This window comes from Zingiber officinale, chromosome 1A (genome assembly GCF_018446385.1).
Source record: "Zingiber officinale cultivar Zhangliang chromosome 1A, Zo_v1.1, whole genome shotgun sequence".
NCBI classification, from domain to species: Eukaryota; Viridiplantae; Streptophyta; class Magnoliopsida; order Zingiberales; family Zingiberaceae; genus Zingiber; species Zingiber officinale.
The window spans coordinates 40,885,730-40,897,817 of NC_055987.1; the positions used below are offsets into that span (position 1 = coordinate 40,885,730).

The 12,088-nt window shown below is 32.9% G+C and overlaps 1 protein-coding gene across 1 annotated transcript; it reads left to right on the forward strand.

The window, feature by feature from the left end:
* Window positions 1-5,849: 5,849 nt before the first annotated feature.
* Window positions 5,850-10,128, forward strand: LOC122023572 (chorismate synthase 1, chloroplastic-like). The gene is made up of 13 exons (XM_042581744.1): window positions 5,850-6,128; window positions 6,736-6,886; window positions 6,975-7,051; window positions 7,162-7,220; window positions 7,393-7,476; window positions 7,617-7,709; window positions 8,209-8,289; window positions 8,379-8,510; window positions 8,660-8,762; window positions 8,864-8,958; window positions 9,054-9,119; window positions 9,402-9,486; window positions 9,836-10,128. The coding sequence occupies exons 1-13, from the start codon at window positions 5,975-5,977 to the stop codon at window positions 9,979-9,981; spliced, it is 1,326 nt and encodes a 441-aa protein (XP_042437678.1). The 5' UTR covers window positions 5,850-5,974; the 3' UTR covers window positions 9,982-10,128.
* Window positions 10,129-12,088: the final 1,960 nt, after the last annotated feature.

Sequence of the window (12,088 nt, forward strand, 5' to 3'; positions counted from 1 at the left end):
GAATTTCCTTGCTTTAAGGTCATGTTGTACATAGTTAAAGTTGATTAGAGATTTGTTTTTACAGCATGTTTAAGAAGTTGAGTAGCATTCTATGTCTGTTTGTTTTTACAGCATGATTAGGATCACTAAAGGTAGTATCCTTTGTCTATTTTACAGCATGCTTAAGAAACCCTAAAGTAGTATTCTTTGTCTATGTTTTATAACATGATTAGAATCCCTAAAGTAGCATTTTTGCCCTATTTTACAGCATGTTTAGAAAGTCCAGATTTGCTTTCCTTTGCTCTATTTTATAACAGGCTTAGGGAGTTCAGATTTGTTTTCCTTTGTGTTATTTTTATATAGCATGCTTGGTTAGTTATAATCCTATACTTGTTAGATATATATCTAAAGGATTCTAATAAGCTCTAATAAAGGATTATGAGAAGTATGAGTAAAGAAAAAGACCAAGGTCTAATTAAAAAGAGATAACAAGTAAATTAAAGTAAGAGGCTAGTACCCGACATCCAAGAGCTTGTCGTTAAACAAATCCAGGTGACCATTTCCGAGGTCTTGGCCCTGGTAGACCGAGGTCTGCTCTTTTAGGATTGGTGGCTCGCAACCCCAACCTATTAGGGAACGCGCATGAGTTGGTACTAGGCCTGGGCCCAAGAAAAGAAAACCTAAGAAAAGAAAGTTAAGTAAGAAGGAAGAAAGAAAAGAAAAGTTAAGTAAGAAGGAAGAAAGAAAAGAAAAGTTAAGTAAGAAGGAAGAAAGAAAGAAGAAGAAAGTAAAAGATAGAAATTAAAAGATTAATTTCTAACACAAGGATACAAGAAATGAAATAAGTTCCAAGCTTAGAATAAATAAGAATGGTTAGTTTCTTTGATTCTAAGTTTACATTGTTAGTTTCTTGTTATCCTGCTTGATACTGAGTATGATTTGTATTCCGTTCATTTTCTGTATACCATGAGCACATGCAGATAGCTTTATTATTTCAGTTTCAGCACTTATGCATTTCATTTATGCATTTCGAGTTTTGTGAGATAGATTAGTACTTACTAAGCGTTTTCGCTTATAGATCTTGTTTTCTTTCCTCCTACTGCAGATAAAGGAAAAGCTAAGATATGAAGGGAGGCGACAGGGTGGTGGTGATGATGGATGTGTTGGTGACTGAACTATGGAGAGGTCCAGAGGGGACTAGCAAGACTTATTTATTTAGAGTTTATGTCTAGTTCATTTTCCTTATTTCTGTTATGAAATTATGAGTTTATGATTGAGTTTGATGTGCATTGTAGCTTATTATGTTTCATTCTGGGAGCTTGAGTTTAGTTCATGTTGCTAGATTAGTTTTTGATTATGATATGATTTATTACTGCGTGGTTGTGAATAAATTGTGATCCAGCCGCATGTGGCTGTGTATATATCTTATGTATTATAGATTTGGTCACCGGTACAGGGGAGACTCTGCCGAAATTTTTCGGTAGGAATTTCTCTGAACCGTGATAAATCTAAGTGTCGCTAATAATAACATAAGTGACACTAGTAAGTAGAGTAGGAGTTAGGTAACGGTCGCCCTTAGAGAGTAGTAGTAAGAAGGGTGGTTGTTACAAAACACCTCCCCTAGCATGTGTACAACTCCTAGGTACACCCAGAACACTAAGTTAAACTTTACAGCATTTAGTTCAGTAAAATTTTAAATTAGCCAGTTTCATTCCGCATTAATAGTCCAGCACAACATAATGTAGCGATCGGCTTCGCAGCCTAGCTAGTAGGAGGCGGGTCGTTACAGCTATCATTGCAATGAAGAAGGGCACGTCAAAAATAACTGTCCAAAATTGAAGAACAAGGACAAGGAAAAGGACAAAAGAGTGACCCAGAAGAAGCATAAGAATCTAAAGGCAACATGGGACAAAACATCATCATCAGATTCGGATGTTGTATCCTATGTTGGACTTGCATTGATGGCAAGTCACCAAGAAGATGACGGAGCAAGTTCATCGGAGATGAGTATCGAGAGCATTGATGAAGGGGGAGAAACGTCAGAAGAAAGCAGCTCTATAGGGGGAGCATCAGATAATGAGATCGACAAGGTAAGTCAGATTCGATCTCTACCTCCTGATAAGTTATTTAAATTTATAAAAATATTGTCAAAAAATTCTTGTAAATTAGAAATTGAAAATGAAAATTTTAAAAAGGAAAATGAGAAATTAAAAATAACCTTAGGAACATCTTGTCGATTAGAATATTTTGACAAGATAAAAATTGAAGATAAAAAATTGAAAGAAGAAATAGAAAATTTGAAGAATTATGCATGCTCACATGTTCAACAAATTAGAAATTATTCAGGATTTAATTGGTATTTTAGATATCATAAGGGTCAAATTATAAAATTATCACCAAAATATATTCCTAGTAAGTTTTTAATTAATCTGATTGGAAGGAACTTATATTGTATTCCAAAATTATATTTAAATTAAATTTTTATGCAAGTTGTACTTTTAAATTTATTTAATTTTTATTGTTTACTTAGAATTATCTAAATAAATTTGTTCATATAATTTCTGTTAAAAATTAATTTGACATTAATTTTTTTAAAAAGATCATTTCTTTTTTTAATTGTACGAAAATTTTCAATATTTTTTAACCGTAGTATTAATTTTTATGAATTTTTAAATAAAAATCATAATCTTCAATTTAAAAATATTTTGCAATGTCATTTTTTGCAAAATTTATTTTTTTATCAAAATTTATCATATTCTCTATCCAAGAAAATATTTTCAAATTTTTTTAACCATTATTAAATTTTCTATGAATTACTTATCCAAATACTAATTCTTAATATTTAAAATTCTTGAAGATTGAATTTTTGAAAATTCATTTTTTTTTTGATTTTTTGATCTTAGAAACTACTTTTAAATAATTTTTTTAAATACAACTTTCTATAGAAAATATTTTATTTCTACTAAAATTAATTTCATAATTTCATAAAAATTTTATTATAGCTTTGATTATGTCTTTTTAACCGTTATTAAAAAATTCAAATTTTTTTGCATAATTAGAAATAACTTTAAAATTATTTTTATCATAATTCACAAAAATTCATATTTTTCAAAATTTAAATCTTTTAAATGTTAGTCAATTTTTTTTCCTTAGATGTTAATTCAGATTTATTTCCAAATTATTTCTCAACATTTCCTCTATTTGTAATGTGATCAAAGGGAAGAACTAAAGATTAAGTATAGGGAGAGAGTATATTTTTTTTACATTAATAGTTATTAATTGAAAATCATGTACTTGCTATTTTTTGACTATTTTTTGTTTATCCTAACTTAACTTGGTAAGTACCCCATGGTAGTTTTGATATGATCAACCAAGTCAAGTTAGGTCTTATTGTGGTTTGATCCTTATGTCTAAGTGTGTAGGAACTTAGGAGCACAAGAAATCAACGAAACACGTAACTAGCGAGAAGGATGACATGGGAGTGTAATGCCCTGGCCCAGGCGAGCCCCACCCGGACTGAACCAGAAACGTAGCCAAGCACGCTTAACTTTGGAGTTCTTAAGTTTAGGCTTCCGAAAAGGAATGTGCACCTTTGTGATATGGATAGTATCATCTAACATTTTAAGTCATACTTAACCAGAATCTCAGAACTGGGGTATTACAATCACTCCCACTTAAAGACACAACGTCCTCATTGTGTAACCACGAATCACACCATAGACAAATCCTAGAATCTCTCTCACTAGGTGGTGCCCTGGGTGCTCCTGCCACAGGCGCACTCACGGTCGCAATGTCGCTCTGATACCATCTGTAACGCCCCGGCCCGGGCGAGCCCCACCCGGACCGAACCGGGAACGCCACCAGAATTGCCCATCGGGTTGACGACTAGCTCCATAGACCACCGGAGGTACTTTCAGCGTGCTTTGTCCTCACTCGCACGCACCCTAGAAAACTTCCCAAGAGGTCACCCATCCTCAGATTTCTCCAAGCCAAGCACGCTTAAGTTTAGAGTTCTTAAGTTTGGACTTCCGAAAAGGAAGGTGCACCTTTGTGATATGGATAATACCATCTAACCTTTTAAGTCAACGAACTTAGGAGCACAAGAAGTCAACGAAACATGTAACTAGCGAGAAGGATGACATAAGAGAGAGTCGACGGGTTCGGTGCATCTGAGAGACGAGGCGATGCGGAAGAGTACGCTAGTGGACAAGAAGAAAACGTGCGACATTTCTGAGGGACGAGAAGCCGCAGCAGAAGGTTGCTCGAGGAAGTCGAAAAATGGGTTCGGGGTGAGCCCTATTCTGGATGGTTGAAATCACCCTAAGTGAGCGAAATTGGAGCGGAAGAGCCGAACGGGAAGTCAACCTAAAGTTAACTGTGGTTCGAGCGCCCGGACTAGTTTGGTCCAGTTAGGGCCGCCTTGGCGAGGCGCCCCTATGCAAAGGCAGTTAGGGCACCCAGAGCTGTTCTAGGCGCTCGGACCACATAAAATATTATCTTTCGCCTGTTGCTTAGCCATTACGACCCAGATAAACTTTTATCCACACCCAGGTGCCCGAAGCCCTTCCAAGTGCCCAGACCGTGCCACGTCAACAACGGCCAGTTTCGACCAGTGGACTGTAAAGAGTCCTGGTCTTCTCCTTTCAGAAAACACACTTTATACTTCAAGTTTCATTTTATTTTTCATTTCTGAGCGATATTTTCATGTATGAGGCTTGTCCTCCTCCGACGTTTTGTTCAATAAAGAGATTGTCTTATTGAGCCGACTTTCCTTGGAGTAAAAATCCTCTAATTGTCAACCAAGTAAATCTTTACTTGTCTCATACTTATTTTGATTCTTTATTCTTTTAAAGTGTGTAATTATTAAATCCGATTGTTTGACAATGGTGTTTATTTTTTTTTATATTGTACAAGATAATTAATCCTCCTCTTATCGGTCACAAGGAACCAATAGCACCAACTTCGAGTAGAAATCGAGGCGGAGAAAAAGTTAACTAAAAAGGTAATCATACCAATTCAGATATAATCAAAAATCTCAAAACCGAAAATGAAAGAAAAAAACCTCTGGCTTGATTGAAATCCCAACAACTTATATGTGTTTAGGGGCTATCTTGGGATGAATTTACCAAGTGATAACTTAATCTCTGTTAATATGTCTCTTTCCAATTAGTTGTTTGGATATTCCTCTGTGGCTGTTTTTCGATTGTTAATAGTTTGTTTTCTAATGAAGTTGTTATGTAATGCAAAGAAGTTAATAACGCTGTTATAATATTATTTTGTTGAATTAAAATTTGGTCTCCTTCTCCGGTTAGTTATATACTGTAATATTTAATTTCTTTTGTCTTAACAAATTGTTAAGAAAAATTTATGACTTCTGCGTAATAAACAATCTTATAGTACAGTTTGTTCATTTAAATTTGATTTTCTTCATTTAAATTTGATTTTCTCAAATATAGTAGGTAAGAGTTTCAGTTCTCCTTCTATCTAACTTAGGAGTTTTGTGCAGGATTTTCTCAATTTTCAAGATCATTTCTCAGTGAACATACAAATTTTATATTTATAAGGGTAGTTCTAAAAGACTTTAGCTAAGAATATTTTAAAATAAAAATTATAGACTAAGACTTTATTTGATATTCTAAAAATCATTTATCACTTTTATTTTAAATAAATCAATCAAAATTTTGGGAGTGTGATTTTTAAATTGATGAGAGAATAAAAAAACATATTTCCCTTTAAAAAATTTTGAGAGATTATAATGAGATATAATGATTTTTGAAAACTTTTGGGGGGTGAAATTGAGAAAATGATAAGTATAATTTTTTTAATTCATTTTTTATTTCTATACCCTTTATATTTTTTTCTTGTTGTTAGTCTGGTAGCTATGCGGTTGGTGGGAGCTGCGTGGTAGGTGAGTCTTTTCCTGTTCGATAAATCCCTAGTTCATATCCCCAGATAGGATTCAGATCGTAGAGAGGGAGAAGCGATCGATCGATTGATGGCGTCTTCGGAATCATTCGTCGGGTTGAGGAGAGCCGACGGCGTCTGCGGCATCGGCCTCCGCCAAGTCTCTGGCCTTCGCCGTCCTTTCTCCTCCTCCGCTGCCCAAATTTCCATCTGCCGCCGGAGTTACCTTCCTCCCAAGAGGCTCGGTAAGCTCTTGTCGACCTCCCGCCGCCTTGTTAACGTCCTTGTATGAGATAAAAATGCAATCCTGCGCCTTCTGAATAGAATAGAATAGAACTAGGAGAATGAGTACAAATAGGGGACAGTGGGTTATTTGATTGGGGGAAAGTAAAATCTGTTTTCTACTTTTCTCAAAATCAATAGTGAGTTGCATTAGATTATCTTTTGTTCTTTTTGATGAAAAAGAGAAATCGTTGAACCTAGAGATCATTCGGATAATTTGCATGTTCTATATAAGAACATGAAATGGAACATATAATTGAAGTGTTGATTGTGTTGTGCCTTATTTTAATTTGTCTTAGAAATCCACTTTGTACTTGAGTTGAATTGCTTGCCTAGCAGACCTTTTTATTCATATAGTTCACTAATCCTATTAACGAATGTTTCTTCCAAATATCATTTCTGATTTTATGTTTGGTTATATATCCTTTATTAGATTTCATTCACATTCTGCATTGCAACTTGTTGTTATCAATATATGTATTCATTTATTTATTTTTTTAAAAGAAAACTACCATCTTTGTTTGTGTGTGTGAATTTTTTATAACTGAGTTTTCTATTTCTGAAAATCAGAGGTACGGGCTGGTGGAGATAAATTTGGAAAGCACTTTGAAGTTTCAACCTATGGTGAATCTCATGGAGGAGGTGTTGGTTGTGTTATTAGTGGATGCCCCCCAAGGATTCCTCTCTCCGAGGAGGATTTGCAATTTGAACTTGATAGAAGGTTTATGCTTCATATGCATTCAACCTATTCACTGCTTGCTTTGTGCAAATATTTTGATTTGGTCTAACATTTTTGGTTTATTCTATAGGAGGCCAGGTCAGAGCAGGATAACCACTCCAAGAAAAGAAACAGATACTTGTCGTATTCTCTCAGGAATATATGATGGTCGGGCACATTTTTCTCACGTTTCTTATCTATTTTTTTTTAGATTTACTGTCATGTAGCAAATCCTTCTAAATAGTTGCCTTCTTTGTTGATTCAAACTTTCACTGCAGGAATGACCACTGGGACTTCTATCTGTGTATTTGTACCAAATACAGATCAAAGAGGGCATGTGAGTCCCATGTACTCTCTATTAACAATGAAACTGTGGCAACTGCCAAAATTTCCACTTTCCAGTAATTTCTTGATCATCCTTATAACGTGCTCTGAAATAACTGATAATGAATGCCCATTTTCTGATGTTCTTGACATGTTGATAATTACTCATGCATGGTCTTTTGCAGGACTATAGTGAAATGTCAATGGCATACAGGCCTTCTCATGCAGATGCAACATATGACTTCAAATATGGTTTGAGAGCAGTACAGGTTCTTGATACTTGCTTCTAGTTCTCTTTTATTATCCTAAAATGATGTTTGTTAAATTGAAGTGCTATTTTCACATCACAATCATGGAGATAAAAGTCCAACCCTTCATGTCTGATATTTTTGCCCTTCTGGAACTATAGGGAGGTGGTAGATCATCAGCAAGAGAAACTATTGGTAGAGTTGCTGCAGGAGCTATTGCAAAAAAGATTCTTAAGATGTATGCAGGTACAGAGGTGGGTTTCTTCATTGTTTTTTTTTTTTATCGTGCTTTGACATAAACACTGATATGGTGTTCTGTATCACCATTGGATAACTGTCGCTACATGTACTATCCTTTTGACAAAAAAAAGGGGAAAAATACACTTGGAATCCTCTAGTGCATGCTTATTGAACTGGGGATGCACATTGTGACTAGCCTGTCCATTCATAACTGTTGATTTGATCATATTTGCCTAGTTCATGGTACTGTGTTGCAACGTTTTACCATTTTTTTGAAGTTTTTTTTACCATCAGAATTCACAGAGATTTTCATTTTTTTTGTATCTTTGTCATCTATCACATAGTTCCAATATTATTGCATGATTGATAGCATGCCCCATCTACAGATAACTGATTGTTCATGATTTAACATTTAGTTGATTAAAGTTACTTCCATCATCAAGTTTGTTGCAGTGCTTGCATATTGGCTTTGCTCCATACCTGCATAACACCAAGTATTTTATTCCTGGCCAGATTTTAGCATACGTTTCTCAAGTTCATAAAGTTGTGCTTCCTGAAGGTGTTGTTGATAATGAGACAGTGACCCTTGATCAAGTCCGTGGTTGCTCAATTCTTCTAATCACTATTCCATTTTTGTTTTCATGTTATGGAAAATTGATCATATTTTGCCAAAAAACTTACAGACTGAGAGTAACATTGTCAGATGTCCAGATCAAGAATACGCTCAAAAGATGATTGAGGCGATCGATGATGTGAGAGTTAAGGGAGACTCTGTTGGAGGCGTAGTAACTTGCATTGCTCGAAATGTTCCAAGAGTAATTGTTTCACTTAATTCAGATTCTTGCTACTATATATAGACTATTCTCTACATTGGTTTATAACAGTTGCCATTTTGTGAATTAATTGGAAAAACAATTTCATTTTGCTGAAATCATTCTATGTTGCATTTCTTCCATTGTCTTAGGGGCTTGGATGTCCAGTGTTTGATAAATTGGAAGCTGATATGGCAAAAGCTATGTTGTCTCTCCCTGCAACTAAGGGATTTGAAATTGGCAGCGGTTTTGCAGGTTGGTATCTGTTAAATTGATCAAAATATTCATTATTTGCAATTAGAACTTCTAGATTATTCAACATTTTCGTTCTTGTACTTGTGATCAAACTTTTTTAGGTACTTTCTTGACTGGAAGCGAGCATAATGATGAGTTCTACATGGATGAGCATGGCAATATGCGGACAAGAACGAATCGGTCTGGCGGCATACAGGTTTGTCTTTTTATTACTACTACTGATTTATTTAATATGAAATTTGTTATTAGGATAATTAAGGCTTGCGGAATGATAATGACTTCTCTCTACAGGGAGGTATATCCAATGGAGAAACCATTTGCATTAGAATAGCTTTTAAACCAACGTCTACTATCGCGGTAATTACATTACATTCCATATTCTTCTTTTATATGAGTCAAAATAGAAGACGAAGTTTCCCATGACGTTAAATGGAAAGAATGGGGAAATTAGTTGTTTTCATGCAGAAATGTTTCAACAAGTACAATTTATTCTATTTTTAGAAAAGATCTTTTTTATTCTATTTTGGATTGATAATTGATCAGTGAAATTCGTCAATCTATTTCCAATTTGGTAATTTCTGAACTTTGTGTTTCTCACAATTCTATCATGATTCTTCTTGGCAATTTTCATTTAATCAGAAAAAACAGCAAACAGTAACAAGAGATCGACATGAAACTGAACTCATCGCAAGAGGCCGTCATGACCCTTGTGTTGTCCCTCGAGGTTAGTCGTAATTTCTATCCCTCTTCCAATAGGATATTTAGTTTATGGAATGAAATTAACAAGGTTTTGAATAATTATTATTGGGGAACGAAATAAAATATAGTAGTAGTGTCTGAATTTGAATTCCTTATCAATGGAATGAAAATAATTTTTCATTCTTACAATTGAAAGTTTGCTTTGGAAGCTAAGCAAGATTAGGAGAGTAACAATCCGATTAGAGTTGGCATTCAAGTTATAATATCGAAATGCAAGAATAGTTATTTCTGTCTGGAATGATATAATATTCTTGCAAACCAAATGTGTTCTTAATCTTTGGCAATCACATCCGAATATGATTTTGATCTTACAGCGGTTCCGATGGTGGAAGCGATGACAGCTTTGGTGCTGTTAGATCAACTGATGGCGCAAACATCGCAATGCGGATTGTTTCCTGCCAATGCTGCTCTTCAGCAACAAATTGTTCAAGATCCAAATAGATCTTTAATCACCCCCTAGAAATGACACAGCTGAGTATCAAATTCTTGCTCAAATTAGTGACAATAAATGTTGTTTTTGTAGTGAATTCCAATATATTGTATGTGCAACATGACATTTGTATGATTTTTAACTACTTTTATTAATATATTTCTGATATAACACAAATCTTTCTTTTGTCCTTAATTTTTTCATGAATTATTCACGACATTTGGTCACGTGCAAACTCATTAATCTTTAATCCTTTTTATTTTCTATATTTTAATCTTCACTCTTATTTATTTAATATATTTGTTATATGTAACGGACATAAATAAACTCCAAGTATATAAAGTTATTTTCATCTGAATTTTTAATGTTCATTATAAAAACTAATAGTTTTGTTTAAACTGGTCCAATTATCAAAACTTTATTCTATCTCTTAGAATTTCTTAGATCTTGTACTTAAAACTTAAGGTCATTCAGTAATTTTATTACCATTGATAAATTAGTTCAATTTAAAAAATGTGTTATATTAGTCTGATCATTTGGAATATTTTTTTAATGATCTTTTACTTTTTGAAGTTTAAAGTTTTTTAAAATCATCTAACTATTCATTCAATTTTACTATAAGACCCTAGACTTCTCTAATTTAAAAAACATAGTGTTGTGTTTAGGAGGCTATGTAATTAACATTTTGTATTATATTAAAGGGTAGAGCCGTGTTACTGCCTATCCAAGCTTTAGCCTAGGAGTTCGACAATGTTGAGAAGGAATCAAACGCGGAATAAAAAAGAAAACCGTGAGAAAAAGAGAAAGACGGTTCAAGATGACGACGTCTGATACCGTGCGATAGATATCATTCATATTGAAAACTTCGGAATATCAAAAATTTTGGTAAGACCGTACCAAAATTTTAGATATTGGTATGAAATTTGTAATTTTTTGATATTTCAATATATCTAAAAATACCAAAATATAGAAAGAAAGACAGAAAATCACATGTTTGATACCATTCATATTATCGTTATGTGATTTGTTTCCATATTTCAATATTTCTCGATTGGTATATTTATTATACAAACGTTATAAAATTTATAATATATCAAAGATCTAGTATATTAAAGTTTCAGTATATTAAATTTTTAATACGGTACTGACATAAATTTTTGTTAGTAAATATAAAAAAAGTATGTAAATATTAGTTTTAAAAAGCATGACATAAAAATATTTAATATTCAATACATTCAAAAATATAGAACAAAAATATTCTTGAAGTTTTTAGATTCTTCTTAGAATCAAACTCATTAATTACTATATCGTTATCAATATTTTCAATTAACTCCCGTTCAATATAGATGACTATAGAATCTATTAAAAACTCTTCTTCTATCTTGTTATGAAAAGCTATTTTAAACAGTCAAATAGCTAAAAATGCTCGTTCTGTTGCTCATTTTGTTGTTCCTGTAGAGACTGGAAGAGTTAAAACAAGATGAATCAACCTATCAATTAAATAAATATATTATATTCAATATATAAGTAAATAATATAGTTATAATATATAAACTAGCAAATGGGAAAAAAATTACCTGTCAATTAAATTGTAAGTTCCTGATTTATTTATTTTAACTATTTTTTTGACATAATTCAGAAATAGTTGATAAATTTTGAAATCTTTCATGACGAACAACATCAATCTTAGGGTACGTTTGGTTCGGGGTTATTCTTGATAACCTTAGTTATCCATCCAAGGTTATCAACAAAAAGCTTTTTTGGTTTAGGTATTCGATGATTCCCCAGTAATGTTCCATGCCTGACACGTCAACAAAAGGGTCATGCAGTCCGGAATTGGAAAACCTCAGAAAACTAAGGTTTTTCTTGATTCCGGGGTTAACGAATTTTTTTTACCAAAAATACCCTCCGATAAGAAAAACCATGGAAAAAAGAGAAAAAATGTAAAAAATATTAAAAAATGTCAAAAAATAAAAAATTTTAAAATTTTAAAATTTTTAAAAATAAATAATTTTTAAAAAATAAAAAAAATTAAAAATTTTAAAAAAATTTAAAAATTAAAAAATAAATAAAAATTAAAAAATAAAATAAAATAAATAAAAATTAAAATTTTAAAAATGTAAAAAAATATAAATAT

Bases quoted from the DNA above. Each gene is read 5' to 3' on its own strand.
- LOC122023572 (XM_042581744.1), top strand. From the start codon at position 5,975: ATGGCGTCTTCGGAATCATTCGTCGGGTTGAGGAGAGCCGACGGCGTC. The intron at 6,887-6,974 runs GTTTATGCTTCA...TTTATTCTATAG, and splicing joins CAATTTGAACTTGATAGAAG to GAGGCCAGGTCAGAGCAGGA. The intron at 8,763-8,863 runs GTTGGTATCTGT...AAACTTTTTTAG, and splicing joins AATTGGCAGCGGTTTTGCAG to GTACTTTCTTGACTGGAAGC.